The sequence below is a fragment of the Podarcis cretensis genome, assembly GCF_951804945.1.
Source record: "Podarcis cretensis genome assembly, chromosome: 4".
NCBI lineage: Eukaryota > Metazoa > Chordata > Lepidosauria > Squamata > Lacertidae > Podarcis > Podarcis cretensis.
In genome coordinates this window covers 80138040-80160620 of record NC_137173.1, presented here as the reverse complement: position 1 = coordinate 80160620, position 22581 = coordinate 80138040, and the positions used below count along the sequence as shown (strand labels likewise).

The 22581-nt window shown below is 43.0% G+C and overlaps 2 protein-coding genes across 12 annotated transcripts in view; one reads left to right on the top strand and one right to left on the bottom strand.

The window, feature by feature from the left end:
• Positions 1-12129: 12129 nt before the first annotated feature.
• Positions 12130-19443, bottom strand: SOWAHC (sosondowah ankyrin repeat domain family member C). Its single transcript, XM_079972818.1, has one exon. The coding sequence runs from the start codon at positions 19098-19100 to the stop codon at positions 17574-17576; it is 1527 nt and encodes a 508-aa protein (XP_079828944.1). The 5' UTR covers positions 19101-19443; the 3' UTR covers positions 12130-17573.
• Positions 19444-19738: 295 nt separating this feature from the next.
• Positions 19739-22581, top strand: part of SEPTIN10 (septin 10) — a 49467-nt gene continuing 46624 nt past the window's right edge. For 2 of the 11 annotated variants that reach the window (XM_079972841.1, XM_079972830.1), the window contains exon 1: positions 19739-19890. In XM_079972841.1, the coding sequence (XP_079828967.1) occupies positions 19861-19890 (30 nt within the window). In that variant the 5' untranslated portion in view covers positions 19739-19860. The remainder of the gene's footprint in view (positions 19891-22581) is intronic. The other 9 variants (XM_079972845.1, XM_079972844.1, XM_079972837.1 and 6 more) reach the window with 7 other exon arrangements.

Below are 22581 nucleotides of genomic sequence, written 5' to 3'. Positions count from 1 at the left end.
GCCACCCACATCCCAGTATTCCTGTTACAGAGGTACTATTCTCAGCACCTTTAGAAACTACAATTCCCAGTATTCTTTGGGAGAATCCATGTGCTTTATATTTATGGTGTGGGTGTGACCCTAGGATGAAGGTGAAGGACTTGCTTTGACTTCCAAATAAAGGTTGAGTGTTAGGTGTCACCAAACACATGCCTGGCTTTTCTACTTAAGAATAATTCGAGAGAGCCTAAATGCATCCCTAAAATACTTGTTGGAGCCAAAAACACTGAAAAAACGACGACTTCACTGAGAGAACCCAATATGGGAGACATATAGGCAGTATATGTGTCAAGGAGCTGGAGAAATCTCTGGCACTTGTCTGCAATTAGTTACACTTCTACAGGCTATTCTAAGCATTTTGCTTGGCCTAGAGGTTTGCTGAGGCAAAAGAAAAATTTAGTCTGCCAAAGTTCTGTTCTTGGAAAGAAGCTTCAGTATTAAGAGTTTCAAAAGCTAAATCCTTTTCTTCTACATAAAGCTGAAATATATAGATTATAATATTGTTTGTTTGTTTGTTTGTTTGTTTGTTTTAGCAAAAAGGGGAAGTTAGAATGTTCCAAACAAATCACAGTTAGCATCGTTAGAAGATTATGTGCTATGATTTATTAGGAGGCTATCATCAGTTAGTCTCTCCTACTTGTGAATGATACTGAAAGTTGGCTAAGCAGCAAGAGGAAAGGTCAGAATAAGTAGGGTTTTTTTTCAGGTGTTGCAATCTTGTTTCTCAGTGTGAATGAATAAAAATACAATGAACTTTGGCCCTATTTGGGATGTCAGTTCACCATGTGGTTGGGAAGTTAATCTAACTAATATTTTCGGGAAAGGAAGCATTCAAGTAGCATCATGTCTGTCATGCCACTGGTGTGTTCATGCAGCAGAGGCTACTGTGCTGCTTGGGTGGAGCACATAAAGTTACTATGGTAACCACACAGTCTGACTCAGGGCTTTCAGCTTGTTTTGTACTGTTTTTATGATATCCCTCCACTCCCAGTCTACAGGGAGCTTGTGTAAAACAGAGTTAGGCAGGTGTCAGGCTCATGGGATCCACTTTGTTTTCTACTAAGGCCACAAGATCCACCAATGAAGCCAATGCAAAGAAGCGAATGTGGGTAGAATTAAGAAACAGAATATTAATTCAGCATGAAGAAGTCTTGCCAATCTACCATCCTGGATCTGTCAATAGACCCCATTCACACACACACACCACTGGCACAATTTTTAAAATCATGGGCTAACGTAATAAATAAGAGCCACCTCCTAGTATTTGTCATAGGGAGAGTACAAGCACTTTGAATAACTCCACTTCTTGTCCATTAGATAATTTGGGTGTGTACCCAGAAAGGCAGTTAAGTCCTGTACCAGATGCATTGCATGAACCATCCAATACATGTTTATGCAGGGCAGAAGTAAGCCTTGTTGAGTTCTATGGAACTTACTTTCAGGTATGCATTTATAGGATTGCAGTCTTAAGCCTTCCTTCCTTGCCCTGTAAAAATAATGGGTTCTGCCTAGACTCACCTTGCTAAGAATTTGCTCAACTGCCACCACAATGCAGATTAGTCACCCCATAATTTACATAACCAATCTTTTATTAACACAGAGATTATGCAATATGGTTATACTTCTGTAAGAAGCAGGGCATTTTGTATCTATCCAAATTGTATATAAAGCTGGAGGGACAGAATTGAAGTGCACTATCCCATTGTGAAATTTTGTATTGGAACAGATTAGAAAACCAAACAAATTCTAATCTACTGTAGCGATAATTCCAAACATCCCAAGACTTTTAAGAGGAATGTGGTTTTATGCAACAACAAATACTCTGCCATAAACCTTAAAAAAAATTAAGCACTTTTAAGAACCATTGGCTTAATTGAGGAATTTATATGCCTTTCTTCTTTCTTCGACACACGTCCCATTTGTCTTAGAAGCAAATTAGATTCAACAGGCAAAGCAGCATTTGCTTATTCATTTCTCTACTCCATTCACACCTAAAAGGAAGAGATAGTGGTCTAGTTTTTATAATAAAAGTTGTGGACACCAAGATGGGGAACCTGTGGCCCTTCAGCTGGACTCCCAACTCCCATCAGCCCTGGGCAGCATTGCCAAATGGTCAGGGATGATGGCTGCAGTTCAGCAGCAACTGTAGGGCCACAGGTTCCTCTTCTCGGATGTATGTAGGTGAGGAAGCTGAACCATCCCCTTCCCTCTCCTTACTTTACCACTTCAGGTAGTTTTCTCCTCTGCTCTGGCTGAGAAATGCTTTACGCAACAGTGTGTGGTGCCATAGCAAGGCGATGCAGGTCAGGGTTGAGCTCACCTCACCTGTGCACACCTTTGGTAAAAATCGGGCACCTTTCGCCTCATATTTAGGCATGTGAAGAACAAACATGGCTGGCCTCATCTTGCCTCCATTGATCAATAGCAGTGAACATGTTAGTCACTATAATTCAGAGACATATTTTCAGCGCTGCTTTCAAAACGTTCACAGTGTAACCAGCATGCAGATCTCTTAAATATGTTAAATGGGCCCCAACCAAACTGGTTGCTAAAGGAACAGTGAACTCTTTTCTCTTGTTTTTTTCTGTTACTTTTCCTCTGACAAAAGCTCCCCATAGCAGTGCTTCCCTCCCCCCCCCCCCCAGTTAACATCAAAATGCTGTCTTTGTTCAGAGAGTAGGTGTAGTAGTAGTTTCCCAGAGATGGGCAGAATGAGGGAATTGTAAGAGCGTTTGTGCTTTCACTGTTTATAAATTCTGTGGCAAACCCTTGTTTTAATCAGTACAATTGTACTCTTAAGTGCATACTCTGCTGGACTAAGCAAATCAAAATTTTGCTTTCAGAATAAACTATGGGAAATGGATTTGTTCTCTGACTACCATAAGGTGTAAGCCAAAGTTCTTTGGGTTTCTGAGCTTTCAGCAGAGAGTAGCGTGGCCTACACTTTATCAGAATTTTCTCTAAAGCCATGGAATCTTGCTTTATTCTTAATCTGAAAGCTAGAAGCCTCAGAAAGATTTTGCACAGCACACACATACCTGCCTGCTTTTCCTCTTTGAATGGTTGTTGACTAACCATGTTTATCTGAAAGCTGTCAGGGAGTATCTTCAGCTGCTTTGTGTTTCCAGCGTAATGTCTTGAAGCAGCAACTGTGACATCTTCATGGAGAAATGTGCAAGTTCCACAGTTTAATCATTTACAATAAGCTCATGCATATCTTTTCAGGAAAGATGGATACCTTTTACAACTTGGTTTTAATATTGTATTACTGCACGCCACCCTAATCTCTGAGCAGTGCTAGATTCCAGGAGTTCCAGGGTTTGGTTCCCTTGGAATGAGGGACAGTGGAGACTGTGGTGCCTTCAAGATATATGGTTTATTGACACAACATGAGCCTAACCTGAGACATAAAACAGCCCAAGAAGGTATTGCTTCTCCCCTAGCCACAGCCTTGGAATCCAGCAGAAATCAAGCATGCCTCTCCTTCAGCCTGCAGCCTGGTTGTAGCTCAAACACACAATTCTGACTGACACTTATCCTTTTAATTACCAGCCAATTGAGGGAGCTTCCTTTGTTACCTTAAGAACCAATACTTAGGCCATTGCCAAGAAGCTGTCCTGGCAATTCCAGCAACTGAATACTTTTTGAATCCAGGAATTGGAAGGGATTCTGGCTCACAACATTTTTAAACTGTTGCAACCTGCATTGGGACTTCAGTGTGAAGGGCAGGTAAGAAATCAAGTAAATTATACATACATATATACATACATACCTGAAATTACCGTAAATTGAAAGTTTTAAAACATACTGTGTGCGAGTCACTCTGGCATACATTCAGAGAATACTGAGCAGTGTGGTTTGTTAAGAGTTGTTGGGAACTGCAACTCTGTAAGGGGCAAACTACAGTGCCCAGAATTATTTGAAGGAAAAAAATATGCCTTAAACTTATAGTATATACTCATTTTAAGCTCTTAATGTGTACACAGCCTCCCTACACCCCAATAACTTCAAATGTGCTTTAAAGCAATAGTGTATACAGTATTGTTCTTTTTCTCAATTCAGATTGAAGCTGGTTTGGGGGAGGGAAGGCATCAAAGTGCAGTATTTAATAATAATAAAAACAAGATAGATAGTGATTGTGGTTAATGCCATGTGTATACTGCTTCTTACAGCAGCAGTAGGAGCACACAAGCTGCAAAGTCAACGAGAACGTGTACACAGCCTAAGAGAGGAGGCAAGTAGCAGAGGGAGACCTTTATCAGTTGCCAAATCAGATTGTGCATCCATAGCAATGTCCAGAGGAAGAATGACTATTGAGAGGAGCGCAGAGAGAAGAAACGCCATGGTGCGCCAGTAGCAGCAAAACCGGACACCTTCATCTGCCCCAGCTGCAACAAAACATGTCTCTCCCATATTGGTCTCTATAGCCAGAGCAGGTGCTGCAACCTTCCAACAGTTTGACCTCACCCCTAAAGGCAAATACTCTATTGTCTTCCAAGTCAGACAGGTAACAATACTTATTAACAATACTTTTATTATTTATTATATAATTTATTATTTATACCCTGCCCAGATGGCAACAATGCAAGACTATTTGAATATACTATATTTTTTTCCTGAGAAAAATCAACTCCCACACTCTTGGTTTTCCACATTTGGGATGTTTTCTGTACCATTTTGCACTAATATGAGGGGAAGCAAACTAAAGTTGCTCACAGCTAGGAGGACTTAATTGACCTAGGTTCCTTAGAAATTCAAAATGTGGTATCACCCTCACTGTAAACATTAGAGAGCTTCTGTGGCTCAGTAACTGCCGGCTATCATTTAGGGAAGGTAGTTCAGACCACAGGAGCTCTTAAAATGTTTATCCCAAGATAAATCTAAACAAAAAGTAATGTCAGTCAAATAGTACCTTTTTTGTTTTTGCAATTTGCTCTTGCTAGTGCGCGCGCGCACACAAGACCTTTCTGTGAATAGTTCCACCAGCACATACTGAACACTGAAATAACAGTGCAGAGGGATTGGGGCTTATTGACGATGGATTAAGAGTTAAGGCTTGCTTATCTAATTTAAAAGCTGTTGGGGGCGAGATGCCAGATCCCATGCTGATGGTTTTGTGACTCTGACCAGCTGTCTACTCTGTTTAGCTTTCCCAAAAGGCTGTTGTGGCCATAGTAGCATTCAGAATTGCTTCCACATGCAAAACCTTTTCAAACAACAATGGGTTTGTTTTCCTTCCCCTGTTTCTGTTTAAATAGTTGGGGAATCCCACCAATTCTAGCAGGTCATGCTTTGAATGTTCACTGTGTATGTGGGGTGTATCTGGGGTTTATCGAATAACTGCAGGGACCTGGCTGCTGAAGCCTGCTTCTCAAATCTTGTTCTTTTGAATACTCCCAAACCATCACAGATCTACTTAAGAGTTTTGTGTGCCTTTCCCTGATGGACCCAGCTTTATTTTGGAGAGAAATATTGTGCTGCTTCCCTCCTTAAACTCTCTTTTCTCATAAGTTTAAACAAAAGAGAGATTGAGCTTCAGCTGTCACTTCAAATCAAAGAAGAATTATGTGAATATGTAAATGAATGTGCATTGATTGGCTTGATACACCTTTAAATAACATTCTGGGAATCTCTGAAGAAGCATCTATGCAAATATCACACAAGGCCAGTCCTTTGAGGGCAGATTTCAGCAGTCGGGGAGTGTATGGTATCATTTTGAATATCCATCCTTTGGCCAAGTTGATTGCCTATAATATTCTGGGGTTTCAAACAGTGAGTATTATTAGGCAGCTGAAATTATCCTAATGGAACACAGTGACATAATTCTCATAAATATTGGAAGTGCACATGTAGTAACTATAGTACCCTATACAAATAGATAATTGTACCAATTCAGAGCACACACATATTTATGGTTTAAGAGCTTACAAAAGGTGTGGAAAATCAGAACACCTTGATATATAAATGCTAGCTGGACAAAAGCTGTGTATGTGTCACTGTTTCACTCCCACCAGCTACCTACCCCATTCCAAGACTAGCTACAATGCAATCAAAGGCAATTCATAGTAATAGGCAATAGTGTTCTTCAGACCATGCTGAGTTCATCAGCCAACTGATTCCAAAACAGCTACTCTCCTGAAGACCCAACTGCCTTTTGTTCTACAGTTATGGATGGATGGATGGATGGATGGATGGATGGATGGATGGATGGATGGATTTATTTATTTATTTATTTATTTATTATTATTATTATTATTATTATTATTATTATTATTATTATTTACACAACACCATACAATAGGAGTTCAGTAATTTGATGTGTTAGTTTACAGAATATATATACTAGAGAAGGCACAAAATTGCTACCTAATCATCTTCTCCTTTACAAATTTTGATTTCAGATTGTCTCCAGCCATTCTCAAATGCCAAAAATTAACATATTTGATATTTGTATATAATAAATATTAGGTATGTGACATCAAATTAGATTTTATATAAATATTTAACAGTATGGCCCACAAAAAAATGTGTATTTTATAGCATTAATAGCTCATACAACAACATGGCACATCTCATTGGTTTTTATACTTTGTGCCTTCGAGGAACCATGCTTTACTTGCCTGCCAGCTTAGAACCTGTGCACACGGCAAAGGATTCTAACAAAAATATGTCATTTGACTGAAGTGTCATAGTCAGAGGCTGCCATTTTGGTATAGAACAGCCTTTGTCAACCTGGCGCCCACCAGATATTTCAGAGCATAATTCTCATCATTCCCTGATGTGTTCCAGCTGCTTTAGAACTGTAGTCTAAAGCATATGGAGGACAGCAGGTTGGCTAATGCCGCTGCAGAAGGAATATTTGTAGGCTAGGGACTAAGAAACAACAACACTGTGCTTCAACCCCCCCATCCCTGCCTTTTATTTTTTTTAAAGAAAGATAAGCTGTGACCTTTTCTGAACAGCAAATAGTCGTAATCAACACATTCCAGTAACTATATTATATATGAGTGCCCTTTGCATGTTCCAGCTCAGAATTGCAACATATCAGCAAATGCTTTCTGTCTGGAACATGAGTGGTGTTATTTTTTCTGCTTTTTGGTATTCATTTACTGACCTCAAATATTCCCAGACTCTTACAGGCAGAGTGCTGATTCTTAATTCTGAAAAACTGGTTGGCGGTTATGGCTCTTATAAGAATTCATGTGTACATATGCACACAAAATCCCAGATGTGATCAGGATGGTTTTTTTTAAATCAGAAAAAGCTACCAATATCCAACATAAAACATGTTTTGAACCCAGATGGATCATCTTCAAAAACTATTTGCCGATTATTATTATCACATTTAACATTTGTATAGTATTTTCAACTGTTCCAAAGCAGTTTCTGTGCACCATCTAGTTGTAAGGCCACAGACCACCTAGTGAACTCATGGCAGAGATAAGGCAAATTAGGCTTTAGGAGGTACTTTTTTCGTATGTCAGTCTATTAGCCACTGCACTACACCCATTCTTCCCTGAGAGCTAAAGAATAAGAAAAGAGAAAAGGAATCAATTCAGCCTGAAATTCCTTACAGAACACCCAGGAACACTCAAAGCATGTCAGGCATAAGATTCTATTAAAATAAATTTCTAAGCACCTTTGGGACGTTCCTTTTCGGTGTGTGGTTTAGCAATGCAGTCCTATATCATCAAAATAGTTGGGACATGTGGTTGCCTGCAGGACAAAAGACCAAAGAAAACCCAGGTGCTTAATAAACCCTTATCAACAAAGTTCCCATGGATTACTTAGTGGGGATTTTTACAACTGCACTTAGGGGAATTTCAGTTTTGATTCATTCTCCAACAACTTCTCCCTTTGATGTTCCCTCTCCCTGGTTTTCCAGCACCTACCACCTACACGTAATTGAATCATTGGTGATAAACAAAAACAGGTATTTTTAGAGAGCATGTGGCAGGAAAAAGATGAAAACATGCAAGCCGACTTTGACAAATAAAGTAGGTTAGAACAGTACATAGTTTCACATATCCTATTTATTTACATGTGAACAATGAAGTCTATGTTACTACTAGTTTTATTTTCTTAACATCTGTGATGCCAAAATTATTAGTACATAATATTCATAAATGTTCAGCAACATGAGAAATTGTATATGTGGATGATATACAAAAGGAAGTGAAAAAAAGCTTCCTAGACTCATTCCATTAGATTTATTGAGAGCTCAGGTAGAAAATTCAATTTCTTGCTATTAAAAGCCTATTCAGGTTGCTCATCGGACTTAAGCCAGATCAGGCCAATGGCACGTCAGACTCCTATATTCTTGACAAGCAGGTTTGACTAATTTCCAGGTTGCCAGCTTACCAAAACACACCATATAGTTTCATTAGGAAATTTGATTTGATTTGATTGGTTTATTACGGCCATTGGCCCATATCTAAAAACAATACATCAAAATTTATCCATAAACAATACAATTTAAACAGTTCCAAGTTAAAAACACCCCTATAAAACCAATTTTACTTCAATTAAGTAAACTATACACAATAAGCTCCCTCTATGTCAACCGCAATTCAAATCCCTCAGATTTTGGGGGATATGCGTCTTAGTTCTGGCACTTATTGATGGTTCTTAAGTTTGGCTAAGCTGTCAGAGTCATACAGTGATCCATTTCTCCTCTTATGAAATAAGACATTAATCAGGTATCTAGCGACTGCAAGGGATCTACTTGAGTCTTCGTCGTTTAATAAGTATATTATTTGGGCTTCCTGAGGTCTGTCAGCTATTCTCGATAAATATGGGGCCAGAAACTTGGACCGTGAAGCCGAATGTATAGGACAACAGAAGATTATATGATATAACGATTCTATAGATCCACTTTTACAGTCACAGAGGAGTGAGATCTGTCCGTTGGAGAGTCTGTTACCCAACACATTTGATGGGAAAACATTGAATCTAGCCTTTATAAAGGCATACCTGTGCATCACCACAGATAAGGTAGTTAAATAAGATGGAAGCTTCGTTGGTGGTGTTAAGCCAAAGTTTATTGGCGAACAGGTGCCACCACCTGTCGCAATATTAAATTGTAAATCCATCTGCTCTAATTTGTGAGTTATAATTCTCTTGGCAGAAATTAAATCCAATTTTAGTAGTTCAGATGGAGATAGTCCTAAGGACACAAGTTTCCCATGTATTATTTTTGCCCAAGGGCTAGGGAAGTCGTCTCTCCAGAGACACTGTATCAAGTGGAGATTTGGAAGTTTATGCCATAATGCCAACCAGTAACAGAGGATGCATTTCCATAATGTGGTTTCTAGAGCTGTAACATTTAGTTCGAGACGTATAGCAGTATTGCTTACACACCTGGGTAATTTTAGCAACCTTCTTAGCAGCTGGTTTTGGATTACCTCCAATTGGGTTAGATTAACAAAGGACCCCCATATTGGGATTGCATATGCTATTGTTGCAATCACCTTTGCCTTGAAAACTTTTAACACTGATGGAATATGGAAAGCCCCATCTGAAAAGAAAAAACGCAGTAGCGCAAAGGAAAGGGCTTTAGCTCTATTTAATACATATGCCAGATGGACCTTCCAGCCCATGTTGTGTTGGAGAAGGACTCCCAAGTATTGAAATTTAAAGACTTGGTCAATGGCTTTTCCGTCTATTCTCCAATTATAGGTTTTTCGACTCTTGGTGAAAATTAGAACTTTGGACTTGGCATGATTAATTGTAAGAAAATTTGATTTGCAGTAAGCATCAAAAATTTTCAGTGCCCTCCTAAGGCCTACTCTTGAGAAAGATAGGATCACTGCGTCGTCTGCGTAGAGTAGAAGGGGGCAACGATATTGGGCAAGGCGGGGGGCATGGATCGTTTCTTGAGAATCTATCAGAGGCGCCCTCATATCACTTATAAATAGATTAAAAAGGGTCGGAGCAAGGATACATCCTTGACGGACACCTCTATTGATGGTTACTGAATTTGAGAGGTCGCCGGCCGGAGTGATTCTCACCCTTACGGCTGATCCGTCATGCAATTTAGTTATTAGCCACAAAAGTCTTTTGTCTATTCCCCATCGTGCTAGTTTTCCCCAAAGTAATCCCCTGGGGATGCTGTCAAAAGCGGCCTTTAAATCAATAAAGGCTGCACAAAGTTGGCCTCTATTTGGGGCGGAATATTTCCGGGCAAGGTGGTATAAAACTAAGACATGATCAACCGCTGACTGATTCGGTCTAAAACCAGCCTGTTCAGGCCCAATCAGGTTGTTCTCTTCGGCCCACTTAGTAAGCTTAGTTAACAAGAACCGTGCATATATTTTCCCAGTTATTGACAATAAACTGATATTCCTGTAGTTTCCCGGGTCATCTGTCGAGCCCTTTTTATGAATTGGAATAATAATCGCATCCTTCCAAATTCTTGGAACCTTCCCACTGTTGTTTACGGCATCAAAAGTAACGGCCAAGATTTTCGCCCACCAGTGTGCATGAAGTTTTATCGCTTCCGCCGGGACTAGGTCGGGACCGGGGGCTTTACCAACTTTGAGATTGGAAAGAATGTGAGCTGGAGCTGTTTTTATTGTGGCTTTCTTCAGTAAAATTTACAGGAGAATGAATTAGAGCTTAATCAGGGTTACACACAGACACACACATTTAATAAAGTTGACCTTTAACATAATGGGAAGCTATTCAACCTTTGGCTAGGATATCAAACATCTCTTGTTCGTCGCCTGCATGTTAGGAAATGCTTGCATTTTTCATCAGTGACTCACGCATTCTATTTAATACAGAATTAATGCTTAAATGTGGCTTTTAGATGTATGTTGCCTTAGGATTACAGAACTAAAGGGAGACATACTCTGGCCTCTGCCACCAGCTAGTGTCCTAAGGGACAGTGGCAAGCTGCACACACAGCTTCCCCAACAGATTTCCATGGCAAGAGTAGACACCAACTTTAACCCATCCATTAGCCAATCAAGCTGCCAGGAGCTTGCTTCCTCTTCTCCAATGAGAAAGAACACACTGCTCCATCTACCAGTTGCTTGGGACTGCAGAGCTGAATCTGAGCGCTTTCTCCTGGCAGGTGATTTGGGACTGAAGTTGCACCCCCTGCATCTCAGGAAGATCATCATGACAAGAGACCAATCTGGTCCCATCCATTGGCCAGTGAAGGAGCTGTTGCTCCAGTGCTTGCCTTCCTCTGCTCTTCCTTTTTCATTGTGTTATGATACATCTATGGGTAGGGATTGCCTGAACGTTTTAATGCATGCACTGTACTTTATAAATGTTGAATAATAATTCCTTGAACCATTTTGCACTCAACAGTGCATGTGAATCTAAAACCAGTGACATAATTTTTGAATGCTGAAAACCAGAATGGAACACATACACTTTAGCAAGTGCTGCTCCTTTCAATTGTGCATTAATGATGCAGATATACTACAGCATACTGAATGAATTCTTTGTCTTAATCACAGAAGATGTAGGGGCAGACAGATACCTGTGTGTGAACTGACAGGAGTCTATAAAGAACTGAAGTAAATAATGGTGAGAAAATATGTCATTCTAACCTTTACAGACAATTCAGTATTAAGTAATCCAAGTATATAGAGAGTATCAACTCAATAATTCTAAATAAAAATAGATAACAAATATAATCCAAGAATGGTGGTGGCAGTGGCAGGGGAGGGACTCATATTTGTGAAACAAGATCAGCAAATCTTAGAGCCATGTTGTGAAACCCACCACACACGTTGACTTGTCAGACATTGAGCAAAAAGCTCCATATAGGATGCTTAACCTAATGAAAAATATGGATATAATGAAAATAATAGCACCTTGCATATCCTAATTGAGTGTGGGGGGTCATAATTTATCCAGGTTGGTGTACTCCAACCAATATCTGAGCTAAGAATGCGAAATAATCCACAGATGAGTGACTGATACAAAATTACATGTCATTAAGGGTGGCCTAGGCAATTGGTACTATGTGGTTATTACAAGAAAAACTCAATGTCTTTCTTCCATCCCCACAACTATAGCATTGCTGCAGACAGTTATTGGAAGAGTAGGCACAATACAAGCATAACTCCACAATAAAAAGAACCATGACATTTTATTTCATTGAAAGTGATGTTTTTACAGTGATTTTTCACTCAACCATTCATTCAGGCACATATTAAAATTTGTTTTCACCAATAGTCTTAGAGACAATTATACCACAAAGGATTCAGGTACGAGGTAAGAATAATAACAATCTAGTTCTGTACATGCTTGTTTAGAATAAAATCCCAATGATTTCAGTGGGACTTGCCAAGTTAGCAGATGTTAGATTGCAACTCTATTATCATTTCACACTTCAATCAGAAAGAGATAGCTTAAATGTGTACCCTTTTTATTAAGGTTAGACTCCAATTTTGTACCACACCATACCCAGTGATGTGTTCTGTACAACAGTTAAGTGTTGGTGTACCAGTAAAGCCACAAATACCAATACAATACAACTGTTTTCTTCAGCAGAAGCATTGGATCTGAAGAAACACTTTTAAAATGCAGTGACTAGAGGGAATGTGAAGTCAATAGGTAAGAAAGTTTAATTTAATGGGAAAGTAAAGTATATGCTGGCAACCTGTAAATATAGAATATGTCTGAAGTGGAACTTTGCCAGTGTTCTACATTATTTGTGCAATTTAATTCTGAAGTCAATCTGAGTGAATTCTGTTGAACATACTACAAAAAAAGGGAAGAATCCTCATGTGCATCTTCCACCCATAATTCAGCTGTACTCAGCTGTATTACTAGGCTCCCAAATAGGATTTGTCTAACCCCACTGAACAGGAGCAGAATGCAATGTTCCTTCTTTAGTCCTCCCTTAACTGACTGGTTAACAAACCAATGAGCAGCAGGCTTAGCATTGCATCTGAGCCAGCACACGTATGAAGCATTAGGAGAAAGAACAAACCATGAATGCTGGTGTAGATATAATACCAAGCTGGCTGATCTGTGGTTTGTTACCCACACAACTAAGGGAGATGCAAATTGGGAGCAGTATGATTCAAAAAAGCTTAAGTTGTGACTTAGTGTTATGTCCAAACACAGCCATAGAAATAGAAACCCCAATACTATGACACCAAAAGCCAGTTCTTCACCAGAAGTTACCCTGTGACAGTTGTGGAAGAAGGGACACACTGTAACAAGAAAGCCCCACAGTATTAAGTTAGTGTTTAGAATCAAACTGTTGCACTTAATCATTTTTACTAGTAAACTTTTGGAATTGTACACTATGATGCAGTTTCACATAATATCTACCAATTATTGTATCACTAGTTTATGACTGAGCCCTTAGCTAGTGAACAAAGTTGTTGAAATTGCTATAGTACCGTAAGTAACAACATTCCAAGAATCTAAAAGTTTAAAAATCTCTATAATCCAAAACTAAAGACTATGCAAGTTTTTGTATTTAACTCTTAGATCAACATTTAAATACAGTACCTATAAAAATACAACATTGTGACAGCTATACCAGTACTTTAAATATGGCAGACAGTCAACATTTAAAAATAGAATGGTATGGAACATATTCCTCTTAGAGATCATACAGGAAAGTTGAAGTTAGCAATATTCAGGTTATTTTGAAGAAATCTGCAAGGATATTCTACTTCAGACAGTATTCTGCACTGCAGAATTGTCAAACTCTATTCTTTGCTACAAAGATTAAACATCTAGTGCTGTCGTGCAGAGTGACACTTTGGAACATTTCTTTTGCTACAATAAGTTACATGTTGGCAGAAAGATGGAGACACCACTGGCATCCTTCCTACTGAAATGTGAGTGGAAGTGCTCAATACACTCCTTTCTTCTGTAGTTTGCTTTGTTTTACAAAAGGCACATGTAATTATAGCTTACAAATTAAAACTGATACTGCCTTTGCATTTGTTCTAGCTTGTGTGCATACAGAAGAGGCTTGTACATCAAGTTGTTCTTCATCATTCAGTTTCTTCCAGTAAGGATTTTAGACAGTGGCCTCATTCATGCATAATACAAACCAAATGATGGTTTAGTGTGAACAACCAAGTTAGTTGGTATATGGTGAGAAAATCATTTGCCACTTTGTTACTCCCATATAATTTGGAGCAGAGTCATGACTTGGCTTTATGTTTGAGTTGAACCCGGTCTCATGGCTTACCTTGCTTCAAGCAAACCATGACCAAGGTTTGGTATTGGCTTACTGCTAGGGCTTTGTTTATAGGTCAAACCACAATCCCAGGTTGGGATACAATGCTAAGCCAAACCATGGCTTAGCCCCCAGTAGCATGACAGCAGCAGGAACAAAGTGGCTGTGTTTTTCTCACCATGTACCAGCATGCCTGCTTATTCATTCTAACCCATAATTTGGCATAGCACTACATGCTAACAAATGAGGCCAGTATCAATGGCATGTTTGTAAGCAGTTTGACTTCATAACTTTTGTCAGACTCCTATCACAGGCAGAGCTAGCTGCTCTGGTACCCGGAGCAGCGCACCTCAGGGCGGGGCAAGCTGTCCACGGGGGCGGCATGACTGCCTGCAGCGAACGTCCCACAGGGGAGTGCCTGTGGCAAGCGCCCCAGGGGGTGCCACCCAAGCCAATGTCACCCCCTCCCAGTGACGACACCCAGGGTAAGCTGCACACCCTTCCTCCGCCAGTGACTCCTATCACTGACTTTTTGGAATAATATAATAAAAAAAAGTTCACCAACACAAAAGTTTTTCATATTCCTATTTATATTGTACCCTGTGCATTGCTTGGGTAAAGCTGCAGTTACTGAAGAGGTTGCTCAGAAGTTTCAGATATTAATTCAAGTGGATATGCAAGCTGCAAAGAATTTGCACATGGCCTCTTGTTATGCTTCTGCCAAAGAGTAAGTTGTGAAGAGAGAGAAAGTGTTAGCTTAAATACACATTCTCCTTAGCAAAACATCTAAAATGGCACAGTAAGAGGCCTTGCACAACTACTCCTGTGGTTTATGGAACCTCACATGGTAACATCCAAAGCTGCTTTCATAAACAGTACTGTTCATATTCCATGCTTTAAAAACTGCTTCTAATTCCCTTATACTGTATCAGTGTTTAAAATTAACAGTTCCAAAGTATCTGAAAATCTGAGAAACATGCTTTAGCATTTACTTGGCAGCATTTTGACTTTTATATTCATTTCAGCAGCATCAGAGGTCCAGCCCCAATATCCTTATTGTTGAAGAGAAAGTGCTAATACCACAGATCTCTTATTAATTTTTTGCTAGAACTGTTGGCTTTGGAACAGTTGACATTAGGAACTTCCCCTCAAATATTATTCTTAGTGTTTTTTAAAGCAATTTTTTTTCAAGTTTCAAGCTATAAAGTTTTGTTGGTGCTTTTCTACAACACATTTATTCCCTGTTCAAAAGAGGGAACTGTTAAGTAACTTTCTTGCCAAGGAAGACGTAAGAAAGCTTCCAAGACATTTTGTAACAGGCTCCAGCAAGCATAATCCATGTGCTCTTAAGATTTCCATGCGTTATCCATTGTACTTGATGCGCATAAGCCTGCAAACATGACAACATTTCATATTCAGTAACTGGGGAACACATGTGCAATGACATATCAAACCCCTAATTATTCTCATATACACACTTAAGACAACAGGTACTGTCCACTGGTGTACCAGTAAGCATGCGTCCCTGTGCTGCTCCTGATCTCTGGATCACACAGCAAGTGTGTTTCAGAGTGTAGGGGAATCCATTTATATGGGATTTTTTTGTTATAGTGCTATGAATGTCTCCTGCTCATACCTTCTGAATAAAACATGTCTTTCATTATTAATGGTTAAATGCACTAGCACTTTTCTTCAAGATAAACCCAAATGACATGTTCAGAGGTCATACAAGTGGAAGGCAGCTCACACAACCAGTCTCTTTCCCCCTTCATTACCTGAAAAACTGCTCCAGAGGGCTGGAGGGTCTTAAACACTGTGGAAAGTGTAGTACTGGGCTAGAGTAAGGGAGTAATCACCTGAAATCTGGAGGAACTGAAGATTATTTTGGGAGGAAGAGGGATTGCTGGGGCTGCAGAGGGGAAGGAAGAGAAAGATGGGTTGCAGGACCTGTCTTCTGTACAGGCAACCATTGTGTGCACTTAGGAGCTAACATGCAAGATTCTGTAGTAAATCCGTCTGCAGCAGTCTCCCATTGGCAATAATGAAACAAGCCCTTTCTAGAGCTGACTGACTGAGGAAAAGTCTCATTGAGTACACATCAGCATGGCTCTCGCTCTCTTGACTTTGCAACTAATCATTTAACAAATTAAATGATATTCAATTGCACCTCAACTAGATAGCTACCGAGAGCCCTGTCTCACAACAAAATCAAGTTACCTTTGGGTACTGTTAGCACTTCCAAGGCTAACTTTACTCAACAGGTAAAGTATGTTTAAAACTAAAAAGTATAAAAATAAAAAGGCGCACCTTTAGGTATAATCACTTTCCCTCTAAATTAATGGCCACCAACTTTAGTGCTTCTCAGTCACAAACTCGGCTTGTACTGTAGTTGTCATGCAATTTTTTTAGAATACATACTCTTACCTATGCATTCTTAAACACTTGCCCCTTAGCATTAGGGCTAAACTATATGTTGTTAGGAAGGCACCACAGCATTTTCCAATGCTGAACTGTGTTTCCCTTGCTCCTTATGCATTGTAACACTCCCACTCCCTTCTATCTGGACTCAGAAATTGTTTCTGGCCAGGTGAAAACTTGTAACATTGAGGTTTTCAAGGAAGAATTGGTAGGCATGGGAAAAGCTTAACTACACTCCTGTCTGTTCAGTTAGCTTCTATGAATGCCACCCACACTTGCATTCTCTTCGCTCTGTATAACACCAATAAATGACCCTACAGTAGCTAAGGATCTCAAGTTAGGCTCTTACAAATATAGTTCTCATTGTGGAATGAACTTGTGTAATACTACTTCAGCAAAAGCTTGTGTTATTAATAATCTTCCATTACTAATTTTTAAAACTGAAATCCTTCCACAGAGAAAACAAGCTGTCAAGAGGAAAAGTTAAAGCTTTGCCTTCTTCACATGGTAGTTTTCCATGTGCAGAGATTTTGCTTGTAGGCGAACAAGCCCTCATCACATGCAAGCCTTAAAGGTTCAGCCTAGCTACACCCACCTCAGTAAGAACTGGACCATAAAAACCCTCCAGAAATAGCAGCTCCGGGAACTGTAACCAGACATAAAACTTAATCCAAGTAAAAATATTGAAAACTCAAACGTTAAAGTAAAATAGTGTTTCAGTTAGTTTGGTGTGTTATTAGAATGCCAAGAACCACAGTACTAGCTACTGTTTGTTTACGCCCTCAAGTCTTACTCTGTATTTATCATACTTAGCCCAGTGCCTGCCTAGCAATTACGGGTAAAGGTAGATTTATCCTCAAACAGCTCCATCCTGGCAAAGGAAGTGGCATTAGACCCAGCCACCCACACAAGCTGCCCTATTCAGGTGCAAGAAATAACACTCCTTGTTCTACCCGAACACATTGGACTTAGGTCTGAGCTTGAAAGAGGCTTTCAGGGACCTTTCTTCTTGACCTTCCTCCTCTGCATCCCCGCGGAAAGAAGGAGTGGTGTGGATGATCTGGGTCCGGAAGCGGATTTTGTTGAGTTTGATCCTCCCGCTGCCCGAGGTTTTCCTGCTCAGTTCTTTGCCCTTGCCGGGCGCTCCAGCCCCGTCTGCCGCCTCCCCATCGTCCCCGTGGTGGGGCAGGAGGTGGTGGGAGAGCTTATAGGAGATGAGGTTGGCCGGCAGCACCTTGGAGAGCCTCCAGCGCCCGCTGCCGTTGGTGGCCCCGCCGTCGGCCTCGTCCTGCAGGGCCCCCACCAGGCTGCGCACCTCGTCGGCGGTGCTGCGGCTCAGGTAGTGCGCGGCCTTGCGCCCGCTGTAGTCCCGCACGTCCACGTCGGCGTCGTAGGCGCCCACCAGCAGCTTGACCACCTCCAGGTGCCCGTGCATGGCGGCCAGGTGCAGCGCCGTGTAGCCCCCGCTGGTGCGCGCGTTGACGTCCACGGGCAGCCGGTGCCTCTGCGCGAAGTTGACCAGCAGCGCCAGCAGCTCGTGGCGGCCGTGCTTGGCGGCCCAGTGCACGCACGTGAAGCCCGTGATGAAGTCCCGCTTGCACAGCAGCGACGGCTCGCAGCTCAGCAGGCCCTCCAGGCTCTCCCAGCGGCCGTCCGAAGCGCACAGCATCCACGCGTGCTCCAGGGGGTCCAGGGCCACCGAGCCGCCCGAGCTGGAGCCGCCGCCGCCCTCGTCCTCCGCGGAAGACGACGCCAGCGAGGCGCTGTCCGAGTCCCCCCCGCCGGCGGTGGAGCGGCTCCCGCGAGTGCCAGTGCCGCCGCGCTTCAGCTGAGGGGAGCTGCCCAGCATCCGCTCGCGGAAGTTCTTGCGCGCGCAACGTGGGGTGGTGGTGGCGGGGGCCGCCGCGGGGGCCACCCCTGAGGCGGCGGCGGCGTCCTCCTCAGGCGGGGTCTCGCCGCTGCCCGGCTCCGGCTCCCCGCTCTGAGAGCGGCTGTCTTCCCGCTCCTCTCTCTCCTCCTGGCTTCCTCCTCCTCCTCCTCCTCCAGGGGTCGCCTGAGGCGCCTCAGCGGCATCGGGCGCCTCAAGCTGCCCAGGTCCGCTTTCCTCCACAGCGACAGGGAGGCTCTTTTTCTCCTCCTCCTCCTCCGCTTCTCGCCGGGCAGCTTCGCCCTCTCCGCCAGGCTCAGGGGGCAGCCGGGGCCCCCCGGTTTCCTCAGCCGGCTCTGCGGCCGCCACGGCGACTCGGTACTTTTTCCTCAGCTGCACGTACTTGGCCCCGGAGCCGGGCTCCTGCCTGACGGTAGCCACGGCGTTGACCATCTCCTTGAAGCGCTCCCTGGCGCGCGAGCGGCGCTGCTGGTCCGGGGAGTTGAGGTAGCCTCGGAAGTGGTCCAACAGGTCGGCGTTGCGAGCGCGACCTCCCCGCTCCGATAGGAACTGAAGCACGGCGTCCTGGCTCGGCTCCGCCGCGGCCATCGGAGCGCCGAGGGAACCAACTGTCGCCGCCGCCGCCGCCGGGTAGCGAAATGAAGAAAGCTCAGCGCGCGGTCGCCGCCTCCTCCCTCCTCCTCCTCCTCCTCCTCGCGCTGCTCCATGGCATCGTCGCTAACATTTCCCTCAGGGCTCCTGAGGCGGCATCGCCAGGCTCAAATCACGGCGCCGACGTCCGCGACGTCGTTATCGTCGTCGTCCTCGCCGCTCGCTGGCATTATACCCCTACGAGGCGCTCGCCGCCTCCCTCACGTGACGCCAGCCTGAGGGGGAGAGAGGGCGGCGCCTACCGGCACAGTTTAAATTCGGAGGAGGCGCGGCCCTCTGGAGGGAGGGGCTGTTACTGTAAGTTAATGAATCTCGGCTCGCCAAAGCTTCTGGCTCCGCCCCCCTATTTCTGAGCGAGGGAGGGGCGGGAGAAAGAGAGCGCCCGCGCCCGCCCGTCCGCGCGCGCAGGCGGGGCACGCCCCGTCCTGGTGCCGCGCCCAGCCCTTTTTTAATTTCTCCCGTTGACAGCAGACTCACGGCTCCGCCTCCGCCCTCTCCCGACTTGCTATTGGTGGGCTTTTCAGCATCTCCTCTCGTCTCGGGTCGTGATTGGCGGAGCGTTCTCCCCTCCCCTCCGCTGGCCAGGCGGCTCCTCACCGCAGGCTGCATTCCAGCTGCTGGGATTGGGAGTTGCAACTCCTGCGTTCCCTCCTCCTTTCTTCTCTCTCTGGCGCGCGGTGACCCCTCCCCTCTTGCCATGGCTTCCTCCGATCTGGCCCGGCAGATGGTAAGAGCTGCTTTTACCTAGCGCGGGATGGGTGGGTGGCAAGGATGCAGACCACCAGTGGCGCTTCTGGGTCTGGGATCCCATGCATGCTTCGTCCTGGTGGGCTTCCTCGCGCGTAGAGAAAAGAGGGGGCTTGGGGTGGGGTAATTTTTTTTTTTGGGGGGGGGGAGCAGAAAAAAGTGCAATTCCGGACGGATTTTTGGCGCGACTCAATCCGTTGCTTTCAGTTGGATAGCTCTGCATGTACGGTTCTTCGTGCAAGCTGCTATCGAACGTCTCCCGTCGCCTGCCTTCTTTGTGGTGGGATTCTGTAGGCTCCCTTCCTCCTTTTTTGCCCTCTCACCCCCGTCGATCCCTTCCATTATGGTTGTGCTCCGTTCCTCGTGCATGCCAGTAAAAAGCGTAAGGTTTCGGGCCACCCCCCTCCTCCTCCTACCATGCAAAGGACAACTGGCTTCTTCACTGAGAATCGAAAGCCCCTTACCGTTTCCCAGTGACCTCATGAAAACGAAAATAGGAATAACGTCATAGCGAACTATCCACAAGCAGGCTGAGCCTATGCATTTTTACTGGGAGGCCGTACCCGCTTCCATAGACCTTGTAGGCAAGTCAGTGTGTGTTGAATTGCATTAAGGTGTAGTCATATAATGGTGCAAGGTAGTTATAATAATTTTTGATCTTTGCTTATTATTATAAATTGTGCCATTTTTTGCTTTCCCAAGCAAGTTTCTCCAAAACGAGTTCTGTGGTACATTAAAGACTACCAGTTATGTTGTGGCATCAGCTTTCCTGGACTACAGCTGAGCTTGCTCCATCACATGCAAGTTCTGGTTGCGCTTTAGTTTCCATGAAATACCTTAGCACAAGGGTGGGGAATCTCTTTGGCCCTTCCATCTGCCTTTGGGACATTCCCGAGCCACCCTTCCCTCCCAGCCCATGTTCCTCACTGGCTCTGCATTACATCCTCCTTGGCTGTTTTCTTTTTCTTGACAGGAACATCTGCTTAATTCTGATAATACCTTTTGCCTAGGTGAATGACAGGGGTGTGTGCGTTTGTCAAAACCAGCCTGCTGTACAAGCTTAAAAATTTGCATTTGCTGCTGTGCCCACTTTTGTTTCTGGCTCTGCCTACCACTGGCAGTGTGGCCCCCAGAAAGATGCCCAGAAGGGAATGCAGCTCTTGATCTGAGAAAGGCTCTCCACCCCTGCCTGAGCACTTCCCCTGTACTGTTTTCACAAATCTGCATTTCTCATCCATTCATGAAATACTCTGGTTATAACTTCTGCCAGTTGCTCCCTGTGAGAGCTCTCCTTTTCTATGACTTCTTGCCTGGAGAGTTTATTAGGGTGAATTCATCCAAACTGCTGTATTGGATGTCGTTTAGGAGAACCCTAACTTCCATGTCAACTTAATTGGTAGCAGGATTCATTGAACACAGTGAAGTTTCCTTTGAGTAGAGTTTGGAGCTGAAAACTACAGGGAGGAATGTGTGAGGAACGGAATGACTGGGAGAAGCAGGAGGCCTGGTAGCCTGCAACTCAGAGGGTCAGTGTGGGAGCATCAGCAGCACTAGTCAACAAAAAGGACTGAAGTGTCCCCTTATTTTATAAAAATGAATATGGCGTTGTGAAAGTATGAGACAGTAAGCCAGCAACTTTCGCGGGGGCTACGTTCCAGGTATCGCACCTAAAGCAAAAATCACATATAGTCAGAATACATCAAGTTCAATGGCAGGTGGGATTGCATATTATAATTTTTAGTCAGTGGGTAGCCCTAAAAATATCTGTGTTAATCAAATATAGGAATGAGGCTTGGAAGGATTTCTGTGTATTGAAGTCATATCATAGGGAGTGGTAATCACACTGTTCTTTTACCTTTTTCAAAGTTGTTTAGATGATCACCATTTTCAGTCATGGACTCTGTCTGATTTGGCAGTATTCTGCATGTAATTATTCATTTGAAAACCCGTTAGTGCACAGCAAATTAATGCCATTAATGCAATGCAAAGTAAGGAACATGTCAGCACTGCATTATGCTTAGGTCAGTACGCTTAAGGCTTCAGCTCTGACATGCTTTAATTCCATTCAACTGAGAATAACAATAAATTGTTTGTTATGAAGTACAATTATACATAAAACAAAGTGAAGTGTTAAATCTGCTTCCAGCATAATTGAATATCCAGTGGGATTGTTCCCCAGTTTCAAGCATGTAATAGAACAAAAAAATTTTTTTTATGAACAGTTCTGTGAAAATCCATTTTGAAGACATGAATGCTGTCCCAATTGGACACTGTTCTGGTGTGAGAAACCAAGACGGTATAATTTAGTCCATTACGAGAGGACACAAACAAAGAAGGCATTTTTATATCTGGAGTCCTGGCAGCATTTAGAATACATATATTGAGTTCATCTTTGACTCAGATCCAGCTCCATGCAATTATACTGGCCCTGTGTAGCCACTCCGCCCCTGAGATGACTAACTGGTGCCAATTTGAAAAGGACAGCGTGGAGTAACAAAGCAGTGTCAGAACTGCTTATCGTTCTAAGTCTAGACTCAAATTCTTCTTTAGAAATGTAGTTGTAAGTAGTTTTTTTGTTATGTCAACAAGTTTCTGTTTGTGTATTGGGGTAGGCACATCAGTGTGAATCCACTTTTCACCCATTAGAAGAAGTAGATGATACAATAATAAT

Coding starts and splice junctions, on each gene's coding strand:
- SOWAHC (XM_079972818.1), bottom strand. CDS start 19,100: ATGGCCGCGGCGGAGCCGAGCCAGGACGCCGTGCTTCAGTTCCTATCG.